Source organism: Synchiropus splendidus, chromosome 18, assembly GCF_027744825.2.
Source record: "Synchiropus splendidus isolate RoL2022-P1 chromosome 18, RoL_Sspl_1.0, whole genome shotgun sequence".
NCBI classification, from domain to species: domain Eukaryota; kingdom Metazoa; phylum Chordata; class Actinopteri; order Syngnathiformes; family Callionymidae; genus Synchiropus; species Synchiropus splendidus.
Genome location: NC_071351.1, coordinates 3,786,964 through 3,806,122, shown reverse-complemented (window position 1 = coordinate 3,806,122; position 19,159 = coordinate 3,786,964). Strand labels below are relative to the sequence as shown.

At 46.6% G+C, this 19,159-nt stretch overlaps 3 protein-coding genes across 5 annotated transcripts; 1 reads left to right on the top strand and 2 right to left on the bottom strand.

Moving 5' to 3' along the window:
• Positions 1–481: 481 nt before the first annotated feature.
• On the bottom strand, positions 482–8,183 carry mapk14a (mitogen-activated protein kinase 14a). Of its 2 annotated transcripts, none has more exons than XM_053848735.1 (11): positions 7,867–8,183; positions 6,394–6,523; positions 6,264–6,322; positions 4,850–4,991; positions 4,272–4,319; positions 4,089–4,203; positions 3,949–4,020; positions 3,372–3,451; positions 1,840–1,918; positions 1,373–1,546; positions 482–1,304 (listed from the first exon to the last, which is right to left on the bottom strand). In XM_053848735.1, the coding sequence occupies exons 1-11, from the start codon at positions 7,983–7,985 to the stop codon at positions 1,234–1,236; spliced, it is 1,089 nt and encodes a 362-aa protein (XP_053704710.1). In that variant the 5' UTR covers positions 7,986–8,183; the 3' UTR covers positions 482–1,233. The 2 variants fall into 2 exon arrangements, with proteins under 2 accessions (XP_053704710.1, XP_053704711.1); XM_053848736.1 differs by lacking the exon at positions 3,372–3,451 and adding an exon at positions 3,042–3,121.
• A 770-nt stretch (positions 8,184–8,953) lies between these two features.
• On the bottom strand, positions 8,954–17,745 carry elapor1 (endosome-lysosome associated apoptosis and autophagy regulator 1). 2 transcript variants are annotated; one of them, XM_053849595.1, is made up of 24 exons: positions 17,653–17,745; positions 17,152–17,223; positions 16,682–16,833; positions 14,560–14,680; positions 13,570–13,750; positions 13,282–13,429; positions 12,790–12,870; positions 12,614–12,719; positions 12,390–12,539; positions 12,227–12,315; positions 11,986–12,163; positions 11,788–11,916; positions 11,632–11,722; positions 11,485–11,563; positions 11,279–11,416; positions 10,946–11,200; positions 10,697–10,873; positions 10,482–10,632; positions 10,323–10,416; positions 10,163–10,264; positions 9,961–10,087; positions 9,712–9,890; positions 9,473–9,638; positions 8,954–9,401 (listed from the first exon to the last, which is right to left on the bottom strand). In XM_053849595.1, the coding sequence occupies exons 3-24, from the start codon at positions 16,751–16,753 to the stop codon at positions 9,318–9,320; spliced, it is 2,898 nt and encodes a 965-aa protein (XP_053705570.1). In that variant the 5' UTR covers positions 16,754–16,833; positions 17,152–17,223; positions 17,653–17,745; the 3' UTR covers positions 8,954–9,317. The 2 variants fall into 2 exon arrangements, with proteins under 2 accessions (XP_053705570.1, XP_053705569.1); XM_053849594.1 differs by having other exon boundaries at positions 10,946–11,227; positions 17,653–17,736.
• cfap276 (cilia and flagella associated protein 276) lies at positions 17,268–18,972 on the top strand. Its single transcript, XM_053849596.1, has 4 exons — positions 17,268–17,918; positions 18,078–18,194; positions 18,257–18,372; positions 18,444–18,972. The coding sequence occupies exons 1-4, from the start codon at positions 17,844–17,846 to the stop codon at positions 18,544–18,546; spliced, it is 411 nt and encodes a 136-aa protein (XP_053705571.1). The 5' UTR covers positions 17,268–17,843; the 3' UTR covers positions 18,547–18,972.
• Positions 18,973–19,159: the final 187 nt, after the last annotated feature.

The following is a 19,159-nucleotide window of genomic DNA, read 5'->3' as shown; positions in this document are numbered from 1 at the left end:
TGCGCAGTGACAGCGCTGCTTTGTTTCACTGTTAATGCTAATTTAATGAATCCTCACTTAAAACAACTTTTTGGGAATTAAATAATTTTAAAAATCGTATGTTAAAAATATATGGATGTATCCGGGTTTGTTTATGGCAAGCACGTCCTTATTGTCTTGCAGACATCAGATTGTTTTTCATGCATGTAACTTCATCTCCCTAATAAAACATGAATTCTGGTGCTTGAAAACTTTCAGCATTATGTATAGTCAGTGTTTATTCCCTAAACTATGACCATGAATCTCAATGGTTAGCAGGGGCAGTCTGATGGATACATGTACTACAGTATATAGACCGTAGACTGAGGCCCTCTCCAGGGATGTCAAACCCCTGATCAAGACTGGACAGGAGACACAGTAGCAGACCCACCTGTGGGAACATCGCAGCTCAACACCTTGGACTGAAAAGACAAAAAAACAAAAACAAGAGAAGCCAATCCTCTTAAAAATAGCTTTATTTCGTTAAAGAAAGGACTGAAGATCGTAATTGACTCAACAAGTGAAAGAATGCTTCAAATGTTGATTTATAAATACCACTGCTACAAAGTATAAATACATTTCATATCCCTTTTTTGACATTTAAGGTGTAATTCTATTAAAGATCTGAGCATCTCATATTTCAGTAAACCCCAACAAACAGGACATGCTTGCAGTGTTTGAGGACGAAACCACAAAAACAAACCACAATGATGAAAAAAAGAAAAAAGATATGGCACAACTATTTACATGTTTAGAGCAGAGTATGAAGCCGTGTATTTTCAGGCCTTTAGTCCCCCACATTTTGGCTGAGCACATTCAGAAATCATCTTCAGGAATTCTACCAGCTAATCACAAGTGTAGAACGCTAGCTTCCATCTAGTGAAACATCATCTAAATACCATTAAAATACAGGTCCAGGGCCAATTTAAACAACAAGGAATTGACCGACAGGGCGGTGTTAAATTCATCTGTCAACTATTAACCAATCACAAACTAGCACAGCTATTGTGTTTCAGCAGAGTCACAGTGACAAATTCTAGACAGAGAAATGTTAGAATCTGAACATGGAGCTTCTCCAGCAATTCATAAGTGGTTCATAAATAACTAAAATAGCAATGATCCCCTGAAATAGTCGAGACGTGAAGAAGGCTGGTGAGAGAAAGACACTAAACTTCAAGGCGGGTAACATGGTCACAGCGGCGTCCAGAGACCTCTTCACTCCATGTCGTCATCGTCCTCGTCAAAGATTGGTGGCTCGAAACTACACAGCTCCTCCCAGGTTAATCCTGCAAGCAGCGATAGGGCGGTGAGCGAGGAGAAGTGTAGTGCTGTGACCTACGGAGGGTTCACCTACGTTTCCACTCCTCGATCTCCAGCTCGCGACTCTCAAAGCTCTGGTCGTAGCGCTCGGCCTCGGGCTCGTCGTCCGGGTCGTGGTACTGGCTGAAGTAGGAGTGGGCCAGGGCTTCGGCTGCCGTTATCCGCTTATCTGTGTCCAGAACCAGCATCTTCTCCAGCAGGTCCACCGCTTGAGAAACAGAGAAAGAGCTGCATAAGCGAACGATACCACAGCGTCGCAGGTCCCCCTCAAGACTGACGGGACACTTGTTATCAGATACTTTCAATTCAAAAGTCTTGGGAACTTTACTTGGTAGATCACATGTTTTATGTTGGACGAGCACAGTGAACACTTAACACATTTACTGTAACTCCACCTACACTTTCAGTGACGGTTGATGCGAAAACATCCTGAAAACATGAGTCACAGAGGGGAGTGAAAGCATAAGACAATCTAATTCAAGCTCATTGTCATGATCTCACCGAGTGGATTTGCGCCAATGAAGACGTCTGCAAAATTCCTCTTGGGCATCTGAGGCAGGGAGCTGATGTAGTTTCGGGCCTGAAAAAAAGATAAAATTGAGACGTCGCATCTGATACGAACTTCCTCTTATCACGTTTGTAAACAGCTGTGAAAATCACTTGGAATACAGAGAGCTGCCAGGAATATTTTACGGCTTGTTGACTATTCAACATGAGTTCAACTCCAGATCACTCACTCTCGCGGGTGCAAAGCGACAACACTACATATGACACAACAGCGCCACCTTGCTGAGTAGATGCATCTAAAGTGCGCACCCCATCATTTTGGGATTCTGTTGGACACCCCTGGTCTATGGAATCCCAGAGGCTTCCAAATCAGCAAGACTAGAATAAGTCACGACGACCGAGTCCTGACTAGGAGCTTTTGATCCTGATCCTCCTCATGCGTCAGTTAGGGATGTGTGAAGAGAGAGGAGTATGAAAACCTGTCCATTTCCCTGTTGATTCTTTGGCATACTTTGGTGGAGATGTTGACAGGAAAAGACACTGGTTCTCGCAGCGGAATCATAACAAGAGTGTGGTTTATTGTGTCACTGCTCTCACTTCTACATTCACTGGTGAGTGCAACTTTCAGCAGGGCGGGTGCCAGTTCCTGCTGGGCCTCTCAACGACACTCTACAGCTCACAACTGCGTCTGTGTCATCAGTGCAATGGTGCTCAAGAGCTGAGTTTAATACTCAAGCTGCACCAAGGGTTTGATCATGCAGATTGGGTCATGCAAATATCGGTCAGCACAGCAGACACATGCAGGGCACATCATTCCCTGTTGCACAGTGAAATTCATCGACATCGTTCAGGCTTTAAGAACGAAACTGAGCTCCACGTGAAATAAAGAGGTGTGTTCCAGTCTCCCATTAATCTCACAAAGTCAGGACAACACTTCTGAGCTCAGCCTTTCTGCCAATTTCCGGTCTTCCGGTTTCAGAGCTGACTTGGAGCTGAGATGACCAAGGGAAAACACAGCACTAATGGCGACAATTGAAACAGAAAATCATGCGGGTCAAATAGAGAACCATCAATACACAGCTTGTAATTCGGCGCAGCAGGGCTGATACGCCCATCATTCACTCATATAGTCAAAAAGGTGGTTTGAAGGTGAGGTTTCAGTGGAGCCCCTGGACAGCACTGCGGAGCCTGCTCACCTCATGGCTGGGCATCCTGCTTATTAGAGACGACGGGGGCGTTCCTGTCAGACGCATTATCTGCTGTAGCTGGTTTATATCTACGAAGCTGGTGTCAAGGCAGTGTAGCGACAGAGCAGAGGAGGTTAGGAAGCGGTGGAACACAGTGCAGCTCAAGCCCAGAAAACACACTTCAAACCACAGCAGCAAACTAGAACGGGATTGTGGATGGAGAGAATTGAAGTTCCAGCTGCAAATGCCTCGATGACAGGGCACAACACATGCAGTCCAACCCAGCGCAGACACAGGAGGTTAGTGGAGCAGAAAGCCTTTCACAATGTTGTAACTCACAGATTCTGAAGATATTTTCATCAAGAGCTCGGAGCCCGGGGTTCCGACCAGCATCATGATAAGCTTCAACTGATCAATATCTACCAGCACTGGTTAAAGGATGACAGCTTCTGGACGAGGACCTGAAAGTCTCTACCTCCTGGTGACACGGCACAACTACAGAACCAAGCGGCTCACATTTATACATGGACAGAAGGAAGTGGGAATCCCAGCATGCAAGTCTGCACAGAGAGGAGCCAGGAAGTGGAGCAAAGATAGGCTTGGCAATGACAAGCAGGACAATCGAGTCGAGAACTTCCAATGAGCTCAGCCAGAGACAGAGAGGAAAGGAGGAACATGACAGAGGCATTATCCCGAAGACATGAACCAGAGGTTCCAGCTTCAGCAAAGAGGATGGGATGGAGGCAGGCCACTGAATCAGTACTGCAAAACGTGGAGCCATCTGAGCAGATCTCATCACAGAAACCCCCCAGATCAGATCAGATCAGAAGTGAAGAGAGAGGCGAGGTTTCACAACAGGAAATGTAAATGTATGCAGCCCAGACAGAAATCTTCAGCGTCAGTGCGTTAAGGATACGGTCGGTGCCAGGAAACAACGTTCTCCCGGTCAGGAGCTCTGCCATGATGCAGCCGACGGACCAGATATCCACTGAAAGACACGAGAGGAGACAGTTCAGTGGTCACGTGACACCTCAGAACGCAACAACAACTGCGCACCTGTCATGTTGTAGTGCATCCAGTTCAGCATGATCTCCGGGGCGCGATACCAACGGGTGGCGACGTAACCCGTCATCTCATCGTCACTGTGCCGCGCCAAACCAAAGTCCAGAATCTGAGCAAGGGGGCGAAAACAAGTTTGTCGTCCGCTGAGGAAGCAAGAGCACAGTCGCAGCAACTCACCTTCAACTCACAGTCTTCATTCACAGCCAGGTTACTGGGCTTCAGATCCTAGAAGCAGAGACAGGTCATCACTTCTGAAGCAGTGAGGGCTTCATAGGTTAGACAGGGATAAGTGGGACTGGGAGATATCTTTCGACAAGTTTATGTGCACAAACCAAAAAAGGAACCATAGTTATTATTATTGTTATTATTATTATAGAACCATAGTTCCTTTTTTTAAAGAAAATGAGATGAAATACTTCATTCTCATTGAGAATAAAGACAACATGCAACAGAATGAAAAGTTTTGCTTCTGTAAAGTTCAGCCTTTTGTCACATTAAAACAAGAACATGGCGCATCACTGATCTGGCGCAAACCCTTTATAGCGGTGCTGATAACGTGAGGACACGTCGTGCTGCTTGTAAAGTCTGATTAAGAGAAAACATCATTAGTTTTGTGGCGTTTGACTGCCTGGTCTGGTGTTTGTTCAAGCAGCCATGTGAACGTAACAGCAACCATAAACACATGCGAAAGTGGGTTAGGAACCAAGTCAGCTCACGGGCAGAGGAACAGCACAGCAACCCAAGCAGGTACTCACTCTGTGGATGATGTCGGCCGAGTGAATGTACTTTAACCCCCGCAGGATCTGGTATATGAGGAACTGCACGTGGTCATCTGTGAGTTTTTGACACTTCACAATGTTGTTGAGGTCAGCGCCCATTAAATGGGTGACGAGATACCTGCCAGAGGAGAGAGTGTTTGGTGAGGTGAGGTGGCCACTGAGAGGGTTGAAGCTGCAGCAGCCCGTCATGGTGGCAGGTTTCTGGAAGTCTTGTTCTCCTGGCAGCTTCTGTGACTCTAAAAAGGTGTAGTGATCTAAAGCCAAAGCTACAGAGGCTGGGAGTCAAACCAGATGTGATGCTGACCAAACATGGAATTCTAGGGCGAACCAAGCTCATGTACAGCAGGAGCGCAATAATGGAACCGGTTCTGCTGCGGCTCCCGCTGTTGTTTTCCCAGTCAGACAAAAGCCTCACAAAAGAACCACCAACACAAATCAAAGGAGCATCAGCGGATAATCCCCGACCAGGTCACGTTTACTGAGGAGGTGACGGAGCGGAGTTTCTGGAAATGCTTAACCCTCGCGCCGAGAGCCACTGGCCTGAAATAGATCCTGCTTGTGCCAGGACTTGTTCTCAACAACACACAGGGACATGGTGACTCTTAAGTTCACCAGCCGCGGAAAATGGATATAAATAGTTTTCTCTGATAGAAACAGGCCCGCTGTTGTGAGGGGACAAGCTGGTTTGGGGGGTTTTCCTCCAATAACACGGCGTGTGTTCACTTCACTGCTCCAGCTGATGAGTAAATCACAGCCATTTTGAGTTTGACGTTCAAAGTCAAACAGGAAACTATTGCACAAGCAGAGAGGGACAGAATTCGCATGAACTCCATATTGCACAGCAATAGCTCTCGTGCAAGTTCACCACAGGTTAGGATTCCAGGTTAAACAGGCTCTCCGCTCCTTCGCTGACAACAAGCTAGGCACTGCTCAGATCACTTCCTCACAGCTGCACCTCTGCCGTCCTCCATGTCTCTATCATGCCATGATCCAAGCACAAAAGTGCAACACGGTTTATCAAAGAGAACACATTCCTGCACTGGGTGTCGACTGGGATTGAGTCCGATGCTTTCTGATACAGTTGAGAAGGAGTCACGCATTCCACACATGCGCAGGCGTCAGCACACAGCTGAGTCACCACCCCCTCGTCCACTTCCTGTTTCCAGCAAACATCCACAGGGAGGCCAGTGAAGCACGGACACAGTTGGAAAAGTCAAACCCAGGGAAAGAAAAGCAGTTGTGTGGAGCATGAGGGGGACGGAGGTTTGATCTGCTGGATGAGCTCACAGGGGCTCCACCATCGGCAGCAGCTGACGCTGACTCATGGCAAGGAGAAGTCTCAGGGTCAGAGTCCAACGAAGAGTGAAATGAAGAGTTGGTAGATACTCACACATCAGTGAACTCCTTCAGACTGGTCGCCGGGCTGAACACGTCCAGGAGGCCGATCACCTGCAGGAGCACAGCAACATTAACAACAGCATGAACACCACAGGTCCCACAAAAAACAAACATGAACTTGCGTTTTCATGTTTCATGTGTTTGAGCAGCCGCAGCTCTCTGTACGTCCTCTTGGCATGGATGATGGACTGAAACGGTCTCGAGAGCTTTTTCACTGCCACTTTCAACCCAGTTTTCTCATCGAACGCAGAGCTGCGGTGGAAGAGAGAGGAAACTGTTCAGACACACAATGGCTGTTTCAAGGGACTTTGAGAAGAGCTTCATCAGGCAGCCTGAGCGAGAGCTGAAGAGGAAAAGAAGAACTGCAGCGCACAAGCACCGAATGTCGATAGCGACAGAATAATCACAATACTCATGGCCTGTTAAGTCAGAGGACACCACTGAAATGTGTCTCACAACAAACAAGATTTGAGTTTCCGATCAGAAGAAAAATAGCTAAACGACAAAGAAGACCACGTCATTCAATATATGTTTTGTTATTGTTTAGCTAACCAGTCTGAACTAGTTCAAACATAAATCTCCTCCAGATAAAAGGTCGGAATGCAAATCTTTATAGCAATGATGCTACTCTACAGCCTTGACTTCCATATACGACACTGCCACACAGACTTCAAAATACTTTGCCGTCTCTGGCTTGCGAGCATTGGAAGTAAACATTTAGGGTCAATTCTGCAGCGAGCTGCGGGTAATCTGACCAGCAACAGATTATCTTATTGCCCAGCGACAGCCCAGCTGTGCACCTCCATCTGCAAAACAAACATCTGCCCACTGAAGCAGGTGCACAGCCGATACGTTGTGTCCCAGATAGCTGTGGCACCACGGCCGGCCCTGGTTGGTCTCTCCGGGTGGAGATTAACCCTTAACCGCCAACCACCATTCTGAAAATCCCACTTCAACAGAAAGAGGATGTTTACGCCACAACTTTCCCGCGTCTCTACCACATATTCTGAGGCATCTGATCACATCTGCGTTTGATATTTTTGAGGAGCACTATGATAAACACAGAGCTACTCGTTTGTCATTGAGTTGCACGCACTTCCTGGAACTCTGGATTCATTTTTATTCACTGCTCCTGCACAATTTCACTTGTAATATCCCCTGTTTCCTATGCTGCTGAAAGAACTTCATCCAAGGAGGAAGGAAACTAATGCTCCGCATAGTGTCACTTATTCAATCCATAAATGAGGATCGATGTTGACGTTACATTGTCAGACCATCCTCGTCTGTTTCACGGAATCGGTGTGGCTGCAATAGAAACCTAAAAATAGAGTCATCAAACAGGTGTGTTACATGCAAATTAGGTAAATATGCTTCATAGAACACTTCGTTCAGATGGACAAAGGAGCTTCTCAGCATGAAAGCGAAGCCAGAAAAGGCTCTCAATTTGTTTGCGTGCAACAGTAGCTTGGCATGTTCTGGACAAGCTAACAGAAGTTTAGCATCTGCTGCACAGGCCTCGTCCAAATGAATGGACGGAAGTTGGGAAAGTATTCAACGGTGTTCAAAAGCAACAAACGAATGGAGGTTTGTGTTACCAAACCGATCCGTAGGCCCCAGAGCCGACAGGGGAGAGGTTCTGGTAGCGTTCCGGGACTTCCCAGATGGTCTTGTTGACCTCCTGTCGGTAGAAGTTCGGTCTCTCTTTCTGCGACATTCCTGGAAGTGGCGACCGTCTCTCCGACTCGAACCACTGCAAGTCCGAGTTAAACTGTGCAAGATGCAAAAGCGCTGGCTCCTCGTCCCCGTCAACGATGTTCGAGTGGGTGAAAGTGAAAATGCAGAGCAGTATTTGCAGGAATCCCCGTCTGCACGCAGAGAGCTTCACGCTGTTTGTTCGTCGGACAGATCCAGAGTCCCCTGCTCGGCCAAGTTAAACCCAGAAGATTTCTGTCAGAAAACTGTCTCAATACCGTCGAACGGAACCACACATCAAATAAAAACAATGTTCTTATATTTACAATGGCAATTCAAGCTAAGAATGTTGATTTCATTCAAAGAGCTGCTATTTAAAAGCTAAACATATCAGAATTGTCGTTCGCCAGCGCCAGAACCTGGATGCACAGAATACGCGGTATGATGCAAATATCAACAGCGAAATAATAGCCAAAAATATACTTATATCAATAGCATCCTTAAATCCTGCGCTCACTATTGGATTGCTATTTTGCAGGGATAACCCGAGAGCGGTACATTTCTGTCAGAAATAATTCAAAGCAAACTAGCGTGATAACTTGCACCCTGCTTGCAACATGTCTGAGATCTCGCGAGATGTGCGAGTGAGCGGAATGACTGGAATGTTTCAAAGTTGTTCATGAAAAGTTAGTCTATTTGACCAAATCTGTTCGAAACACAATGAACAACAGACCAAAAAAATCGAAATCCTTGTCCTCTAATTCGTCGTTTTTGATTTGTTCCCAAAAGCTTTGTAAACACTTAATCGCTAAATCACATCTAAACAATATTCTTGTGTCAGTTCCAAAGTTGTGCCTGTGAAGTTAAGCAAACCATTTTGATGAGACCTACTTATGACCAAATGTATTCCTAATGGCAGAACATTAATGAGCTAGTGGAGTTTCTTTTTTGATGTTGTGATAAATAAAAACATGAACTTCCACCACGGCAGTAAAAGCGCACAAATAGTCGGCTTTTATTGTTAAAAAAAAAAAAAAGCAAGATACATATAGCACGCACACAACTGGTGACTGAAGCCTAAAAAAGACCATAGCAAAAACATTTTACAAAATAACAAAAAGCATTTTCGTCTGACAGTGAAGGTCACAGAGAAAAACACATGGCACATAAACATGGAACCATTTTTCATTATTCAAATACTAATATTAAATGTAATAAAACTATCTTTGATATCTTTTTGGATTTGTCACAACAGTAACATTTTCGGCATTCACATTGAAAATAGAGCAAAACAGGAGCCTCCACTTGACCTTTGTGAAGAAGCATATGTGACAATATATTAATTTCCTTCCTTCTAAATGTCATCCTCAGAATCTTCTAGATCCAAGTGCTGGTGTGACGTCTTCAGAGGAACCGAATCAAATCCATCTGAGGTTCTCTGAAAACACAAATAATGGCATGAAACCCCATGAGCGCCGCAGGAACATGTGCTGAGAGAGCGACACTCACCTCTCGAGAGAAGGTTCGAATTTTGGTAAAGAAGGTCTTCTTGGTGAGGTCAACAAGGTCATCTTCAGCATCTTCTCCCTCCATAATGGCACAGCTGTCTGCAGTGGGCAGCTCGCACTCCTTGCCCCCCGCGTCCATCATCAGCTTGGAGTACTTGTACTGCAGCCTGGAGGTAGTACAAGGCCGTGGTATCACTACCAACCGTCCAATAGCCTGTCAGAGCCTCAAAACCATCGTACTTGCGTGTCTTCTTCCAAAAGTAGCAGATGACGGTGATCAGGAGCACGGCAGCAATGGTCCCAGTGATGACGCCAAACTTCAGCCAGAAGTCGAGGGTCACACATGTGGAGATGGTCTGAGCCGGGAGAGCAACACCGCCGTGACACTGCTGAGGCTGGTGCCACACGTAGGTGGTTTTCTGACACACACACACACATGAAGAGACTGTGAAATTGATGGACCAGTGAAGAGACAGTCTGCGAACACACCTGTATCCCCTGCACACAGGCGCTGACGATCTCCCTGTAGTGCTCTTTGGTGCAGAGTGGACACGCGTGCTGACTCAGCCAGAGGAAGTGGAAAGTGCAACCGTCACACGTGCCCTCAGAACAGTTGCTGCAGCAGGAAAACAAGAGTCACAGAGCTTCAGTATGGAATGTCAGTCCACCAGAACATTCTCAAGCAACGCACTGTGGAAGCTGCAGGTGGTCTGTTGCTGCCATCGTGGGCTCACATCTCAGTCTGACGGTGGTGGACCGGCCTTGTTGGCAAGCCAGAGTTGCTTCACTGGACCTGGGTGGCACAGATGAATGAACAAAGAGGGAGGTGGGGAACAAGAAGTCTTGCTTACCTGTAATAGAAGATGACATCGGGCAGGCCTGGCGCAGAGGGAAAGAGCCAGTGAGGAGAGGAGAGGCCCTCCAGGCTGGTGTCAGTTGTCACACCTTCAAGAGAGAAGGCATGTCACACACACACACGTATTTGTGGTCTTTGCAGTCATCCTTCCTACCGACGAGGGAGTCTCCGATCACGACAGGCTGCGACGACACCATGCTTTGGCTCCGTATGTCAGATGGCACCACCGTCGACTGGCACACGTAACCTTTGACCTCTCTCTTGGCTTCAGTGACGTTGTTCACACAGGTGGCCAGTGCTCGATCCTGCCACACAACAGGCGACGGTGAGTTGGGAGGAAGGCCAGTGGCAGGTGAGCGATGGCCTGACCTTGGTCCCACACAGCGCCACGTTGAAGTGGTGGAAGTAGCGCAGGCCTTTGCTGGTGAAACGTGGGCTGCTGCGGAAACCAGTGGCCTTGGCCAGAGGAGAGAAGTCGTAGCGCAGCGGCGTCCTGTCCTGCGCCAGGACGTCCAGAATACAGTCGCTCTGACAAGCTGTGTGGTCCTGGAGGCAGAGCAGGGAGAAAGCATGTTGACAGGAAGTGCGAGAGGGCAGAGTGGCTTCCGGCATCTTCACCTGGTTGCTTCTGGTGTTCGGGCCGCACGAGACGCAAGCACTCTTTCCAACTAGCTGCTCAGCTCTGACGATAGAGTTCGGCGGGCAGCTCCGGCAGACACCCGTCTCGCTGGCCATGTACTGACCTGGCGGGCAGGGGACGCAGAAGGAGCCGGAGCCCAGGGCGCAGCGCCGACAGTCAGTGGCCACGCCGCCGATCACGTTAGTGATACTGATGGAGAAGATCTTGGCAGAGTCAGCGCTGTACTTCCTCACCTGAGGGGCGGAGCGACACCACGGCGACTAAGAAGTGGAAACTGTTTAGCTCAATGCTGCCCTCTGCTGATGACTTACTGTGCTGAACTCCTCAGTTCTCTTGAACGACCACATGAAGGTGACGGTGTTGTTGTTGGGAATCACGTATGAGTACGACTGTTTTCGGACGGTGCCTTTCCACTGCTCCACCAGCGCATTGTTCCACTGGCTGAAACCCTGCGGAGACACAAACGTCACAACAAGGAAACCTTCATTCCTGCTTGGTCACACATGAAGATTCTCACCGCCAAGAATGAAAAAGAGCAGTCGGCTGAACAGGTTGTCTTGAAGACGAAACTGATCTGCGAATATTCGTCTTTATCTCTGTGGAGAAATGACACATTCTGACTTGATAAGACAAAAGAAGTGTTCAGTGGAGCGCGTGTCAGCACCTGTATCCAGGGACGGAGAGTTTCAGCAGGAATCGGTCTGAGTCTCTGTCCCCCGCCGTGGTGTAGATATACTCTCCAGCAACCTCCCAGGCTGTCACATGACACGACTCATGAAAGAATGGTTTTTATATCTACACCTGTGCGTGCGTCACACACCTGTGCCGTGGTCGACATCGCTGAACTCGTACCGCAGGATGGAACTCTTCATGTTGCTGGGCATGGTGTTCCACCACTTGTATTCAAAGCCCACCACCGGCTCTGTGCCCACGGGGCACTTTCGACAGACTGCAAGGACAAAAGGTGGGTTTTGAGCAGCGGTTATAGCGAGTGAGGAACATGGAGTGGCGTCCTCACCTGTCCCGTTAGAGAAGAAAGTGTCCCTGCAGGGCTCGCAGGTGGACGAGTTGGTAAAGGAGAATCCGGGGTTGCACGGTGGACAGGTCTGCTTCTCTCCTGAAGCAGGAAGCTTCACTGCTTTTTTCACCGTCTCGCTGCAGATCTTGGGCTCGTTCCACTTGTACATGAGTTGAGTCTGAGAAGAAGGAAAAATAGGTTTTACATGTGAAAGTCCCACGGCCGGACGTGAGCCTAGTACCTGCCCCCGAGAGTCACATGGTGTGTGTGTGTAGAAGTAGTCGCTTGTCGTGCACGGTGGTCTTTGTTTGCAGCTCCCGGAGCCCGACTCTGGAGAAACAGGGAGAAAACTAGTGGTATACTGTTGTCCAGTATCAGAGCATTTCTCAGGGGGAGGCGCAGACCTGCATACTTGTCCTGGTCACACTGGTGGCACACGGTGGCACCTCTGGTGGAGAAGGTGTCAGCAGGGCAGGGTGCACAGCGCGACGATCCTTCTTTGGCGCTGTGTGTTCCAGGTTTACAGCGAAAGCACTCGGATGTGAAAGCCACGCCTGCAGGGAACATTCAGCAGGTGATGAAAATGGAAACAGGGCTTTCCCTTCCATTGCCTGTGCTTCAACTCTACCTGAAATGATGACGTCCTTTAAGAGCACAGGTTTGATTCTGTTGCCCAGCACGGAGTAGGACGTGGTCCTCCAGTACAGGACGTTGTTGCCGGTATTCAACTGAACCTGGAGGGACGGAGGTCGAAGCCACTTAGGATGGGTCAGACAGAAGAGTCGCGGGGTGAGAACATCAAACCTTGTAGGTCTTCCAGTTGTCATCTGTGGTGCTCATCCACCGACTGTCCGAGTCTGTTGACTGGCACTGGTCGTTCTGGATCTGCGGCAGCAAGAAGACATTCTTTACTACAGTGCTGAGTAGTGAATTCAAACACGGCCACTCATTTAAATGTGATTTATCTGACCCACTCAGTAGAAAACATCTGAGTCATGTGACATTGAGGAGTTACTATATTTATTATAGATGATGATACTGTAAAAGGTAAGACTGGTATCAGATGGAGTGGGTTGGCTGTGATTCTAGCTCCTGGTGCGTTTGTGTCCCTGAACAAGCCACGGAACCCTGGTTTGCTGCATCAGCACCGACACTTTGATGCAATGACAGTTCTGAAATAATAAGTGTCTGCAGAGCCACTTCCTCAATACAACTGTGACAAATGCAAATAAAGAAACCTCTTGGTCTCACACTGTAAAGTTCAGAATGCGAGGCAATAATTCCAGCAGTACTCACAAAGAACTCGAAGTAGATGCTGCTATCGGGGTAAAAGTACTGGAATGAGACTGTTCCTGGCTTCTTCAAGCTCACAGCGTAAGAGAGCGTCGCCGTGCACTCGTCCGTGTTGGACGCCACATAATCTCCCTTCGGAGTCCAGGTTGAACTGGGGGAGATCAGCAAATGTTGAACTGAGTATGTAAACACACTGGTCACAAATAGCAAACACAGTAATCCATCCAGGTGAGCTCAGTGGAGCGCAGCCTGCTCAGCACGTTCCTCCTCGGAATGAATGAAGCTACTCACTTGGAACAGTTGGTGTGGCCGTTCCCGCCGTCCGTGTTCATGCCGTGGGTGACAAAACCCGCCGGCAGACTGTCCCACTCGTCGAAGGCCACGCCCGTGCCCAGGGAGAAGGTGCCGGCCGCGCACTTCTGACACTTCTGCGTCTGCATGTTGAGAAACTCGCCTTCACTGCAGGAGAAGGCTGGAAAGACAACACAGGGAAATGTGAGCTCATTCCATCTTGCTCTTCACGTTCCAACACAAAGGCCTGCACAACACTTTCATACAGCATTTACCTATCTTAGTTTAGATACTTTTTATATCCTCCCTTTTCGGCTTTCATTTATAAATTCAGTTTTCCTATCTAATCCAATAGGTTTGCAATGATGTATGTTCATGCCACTTTAGTTACATTATACCTTGGTCCCAAAATGGACCATAGTATTTAAAAAAAACGGTGCAGGGTTTTAAAAAAGCTAACTTAGAAAGGATTTAACTTGGATTTTCATTGGGAAGAGTGGCACTTCCGGTCATGTGACAACACCAGTTAAAACAGGCAGAGAACGGCTAATTTGATTTCATAAAACATGTTGGTTTAACCAATGTTTCTCATTCATTCAGCAGAGTGAAGGCTCTGAACCAGTGGCGCTACTGCCATCTGTAGTCTGTTTGACCACACTGCAATAAATGTGAAAAGCCATAAATATGTAAATAAATAACTGATTACATTAGCAATGGAACAAAACAATACACAAATGAAATATGGAAAATGCTAAACAAATAGAACATAAAAAGGTGAATAAATGAAGATATACATAGATAAATATCAATATGTAATAGGATATTTTATTTACTTCTGAATGTATTTATTTTATTATTATGTATTCATTATTTTACTTCAACACTCATTAAATCATTCCTCTATTTATTTCTTATTCTATATATGTATATATACATTTTTTATAAGAGAATCATTATGAAAGAATATCAAGTATGTTTGAAGACACCTACTGCACTGAGTGCCTCTGACTGGGTCGGGAAGGCCCGTGCATGTGTTCTCCTTGTTGGGGACAGCCACCCTCCATCGAGATCCCAGCACGTCACAGGCTGTGTACTCGTAGTGATAATCCGACTGCAGAGGAGAGAAGCCGGTCAGTCAGCTGAGTTCCTGCTCTGAAGAAAGGTGAACAAGGCCTCTGTAGTCATACGTGAGGAACCTCCAGATGTTTAACAACAGCAGGCGCTAATTTCTCGCTAATTTCTCCCCAAACCAGACAAGCCTCTTTTCCAAACAAGAGCAGGGGTCAATATTTACCCAGGAGGTTGTTTCACACCGCGTTTTATCGCACACTTTAAGGATGTACTGCGACTGAGCCTGGAGGGTTTGTTGACTCAGCCCAGGGGGGAAATGCTGAGGAGCCCAAACCTTCAACGCGGCTCCACCGTCCCGCCGCCAATGGGCGGGTCCCGGGGTGTTATCAGAGCGAGGATCTGGGGGTCAGCAGCAGCGTTCTGGGGCAGTCCACTCAGGGTTAATGGTTAACAGACGCAGCAGCTGATTTCTCCCCCAGACTCTGTTTTCCATTAGAGTGGCTGCATTAGCAGCAGTGTGGGATATCAGGTGACCGCTCGGCCTTGGTCTGATGTTAAAATGCATCAGGGGGCGACGTGCAGCGGACTAATCTTGTTTTTCAACAAACATGAGGGAGCCATGGCAGCGGGCGGCTCCAGGTGACCAGGCCAGGTTTTGAGAGACACCTGGCACCTCTCATGGTCGGCAGATCATGTGATGCTGCCTGTCACCAGGACAGATCAGGACTAGTTACAACCTCAGTCATGAATTCTGGACCTGTCCCAGCTAGCCTGGGTCACCAGGTCGGGACAACCTCAACAGCGCATCACTGAAAGACAAACAGAGACAGACAGAAGTGGAAAGCAGCAGCTCACCTGCTTCTTCTCCTTCAGTCGTAACCGATCAGATCGAAGATCAGGGTTGCAATAAGGCTCGGTTTTACCGGGATTTACATTTGAATTCATGCAGTCTTTTTTGTTATCAAGTTATTGTAGAGTGATGAATGAATTGTTTTTGTATAAAAATGATGTTGAAGTTCTTTTAAATGGATCCTGTGGGTCTGTCCTGATTCATCAGTGGGTCCTTTGGATTGATAGATTTGTGTAAACAACAGGCAGCGTCTGGTAAAGCCCATCGATTCTTCACATCTGTTGCTGCCAATGAGGTGTGAGAGTTGGCATAAAGGTGATCTGGACTAAAATGACCATGCAACCAGTCAATATAGCAAAAGAATCTGTAAACAGGATGTCAATAAAAGTCTCTTTGCTCTTAAGCAAATATATTACAAAAGTAAATTAATAAATAAACAAGGATTGAGTTATCAAAGCTCGATCATGATCGCATACTTCAGTCCAGTAAATACTACTATCCCATATGAGAAGTGTGTGATTGCTTTAGCTATTCTTATGAGGACATTTGGCTCAGTTAGGAAAGTCTTGCTGGTCCAAACAAGTTCACCCTGAAATTAAAGATGAAGAAGTCCGGGGTCATTATCACTGGGTTTCAGGCTGGGGAAAGGGTGATGGCCATGAGAAACCTAAAGTCCTAAATACAAACGTGTGTGTGTGTGTGTGTGTGTGTGTGTGTGTGTGTGTGTGTGTGTGTGTGTGTGTGTGTGTGTGTGTGTGTGTGTGTGTGAAAGAAGCAAGGATGTCCTTCAGGTTTTTACACTAGAAGAGAACCAGGAATCCTGACCAACTCAGCTCTGATGTGAAGCAGAAATATATATACAATTGCCATACAAGCAGCATAAAGACAGTCAGAGAAGGAAGCGCGAGTTTAAGCAAATATTAGGCGATTAGAATGACACGCATGAGCTCAACTAGCTGACTAATGAGACGGCAAACACTCGCTTCAGTAACATATGTTGCTTTTTCACCGGCGACACATCAAAAAGGAACAAAGCTGCTCCAAAAACAGACTCGGCGGGTGCTCGCTTCACGAGTAAAGAAAGTAGTAAGCGGCGTTAGATGCAGATCTGAAGGTTTCTCCATGTAGATCATCGATCCAGCCACACTAACTCTGCTCTGACGCCTCCCTGATACGATGCCTCGGACTCACCTCTTTGCACAGGGGCAGCTCAGCAGCTGCGGGCCCCAAAAGGAGCCACAGAAAAAAGATCTTGGGGTCCATCCTCTCCTTCTGCCGGGGCTCAAGTGGCTGCAGGTGAAGGAGCGCACAGCGACCTCCTGCTCAGGTGCTGGGGGCGTGACCTGCGAGCAAATACTGGCAGGTGATAGGCTGCTCTGTACTGAGTCATCGCTTCTCTCTCATGTTTGATAAGGTCCTGTTGGAGCCACACAATTACGTTAAACGTACTGGTGGTGTGTGATTAGCTCTGTTTGCTCCATAACTGAAGCTCTACACATGAGAACCTGTTATCTCCTTAGTGGTGAAGGACTCTTATGTTCATGTCTTAAAATGTAAAGACCAATAAAACGATTATAATGCAAGTTTGATGACTGCTGCAGGGGTGTTTCTGGAGCCCCAAAGACGCGAGTGTGAAGACAGTTAGTAGTAGAAATACCAACCTTCATTGTGCTGACAAACTCCAAAGACTCCAAGAGCAGAAAGTATTGTTCGTCATGAACAACAATCATCCCCTGAAACACATATCACATGACCACTTTAATGGGACGAACACAAAACATCCAGCTATGTGACATGAAAACCTCTGTTTTTCAACAGAATTTTAAAGCCTTGAGGTTGTCCCAGAAAGGCCAGCAAACTCGTATGTTTATGATTTTAAACACACACGAATAACTGTTGAAGACTGTTAAGTTTAAGTTCATTTTAATGACTTATTTTTGTAATGCGAACATTTCGGCAGTTACGTATTGTGTTTGTTCACATGACTTGAGACGTCGAGGCGACCCATGTTAACTTCTTCAAACCTTTGTCGTTTTATAAAAGCGGAATTCTCGATGGATATTTGACATGCTAACTGCTAGCACGAGCTACGTCATCTGCTAAAACCATGAAACATAACATAGCTCAATAGGCTGCGCAAGACACATTAATTTCTTTATTACCTTGCATGAATGGAACTGGTGGACGCCGGTTTTGTAGGTTAAAAACTTTGGTCGGTAAGTGTGACGCAAAACTTTATTTAAAACAGGTTTAACCGGAAGTGTTGGTTGCTAGGAGACCAAATCCTCGCAAACGAAAAGACGGTTTATTTGAACCAGCAAAACCTCTAAAAGCAATATTTTTTTTATTGAATATGTCCGAACGTGACCCGTTCTGTTCCCCGAAGACTGAGAATGATTTTACTCTGAGCGGCTTCAGACCCCAGCAGGTGAGTTTGGGCATTTTATGTACGTAAAAATAACAATAGTGAAGCATCTGTTGCGTTTCAAACTTATATTTTATGAATGATTATTTCTGACTGGTTGGATTTTTTCTGACTTAATCACATAAACTCAATTTAATGGCCCTGTGTTTCTCCAAACTCCAGATGAAGCCCTATGACAAGCCAACTCACCTGGCTCAGAATGAGGAACCATGGAGCAGACTGCACAGCTCAGGGACCTTCTCCAGCAGCCAGAGAGGTGTTTGGCAGCGTGAGCAGCAGGTAATCGACATCATTTTGGTTGGTAAAGATCAACATTAACCCTGATCACAACATCCTGTCAGACTCCTCTGGACAGCCTGGACTTCTACCTAGCGTCTGTCTATGATCATCACAAGGACTTTTTCTGGAGGAAGAATCAGGTTCTATGTCAGAGAGAGACAACCACAGAGAAACAAAGGCACATGAATATGAAGAGTCAGCTCCTTTCTACGGTCTCATGGTGAAGTTAATGCAAATTCTACTTTACAGGAATCGACACTGGGATGAGAAAAGCTTACAGTCGAACAATCGCGATGACCAAATGAAGGTTTGGGTTGACCCAAAAAGGAGCTCCATCCACAGTATCAAGTGACGCTCAGTTGTAAAGAGTTCAACATCTAACTAAACACGGAACGTGAATGTGGTTGTTCCCCTTCTCCTTCTCAGCTGAATACATCTTTTTTTCCCTCTCCTATGGTTGTTGGGGCGTTCACATGATGACGGCTCATAACTGGAGATAATCTACAAATCATGGGCGAAGCTCTCTTAAGTGTGTTTTCTGATCTCTTGTTTGTCCCTGGTGCCTGAGTTAGTATTTTTGGCCTGGTGTGTTTTTGTTCTGATTTCCACATGTTCCCTGTCTTTTCTAATTCTGTATTTTTCCCCAACATGAGTACATTTGTGATGTTGGTGTTTCTGACCATCACGCTTGTGTTTGACCACCTGGTTCAGTCTCGCTTTCTGTTTGGACTCTCTTCGAATATACATTTGCAGTGAACTGTCAAAATTAAACATTGTACTTGCTCCTCTATCCTGTTGTGTCCTTGTGGGTCTCACATCAAAGCATTTGGGCTCCGCTCGGCTTCATAACAATATTGACAACACAATGAACCTTAAATATATTTAACTTGAAATCAATCCTTCAAACATTCCAACAAGCAGCCTGAAATGAAACTTGAGAGAAATATTCTGGCAACATCGCTGTC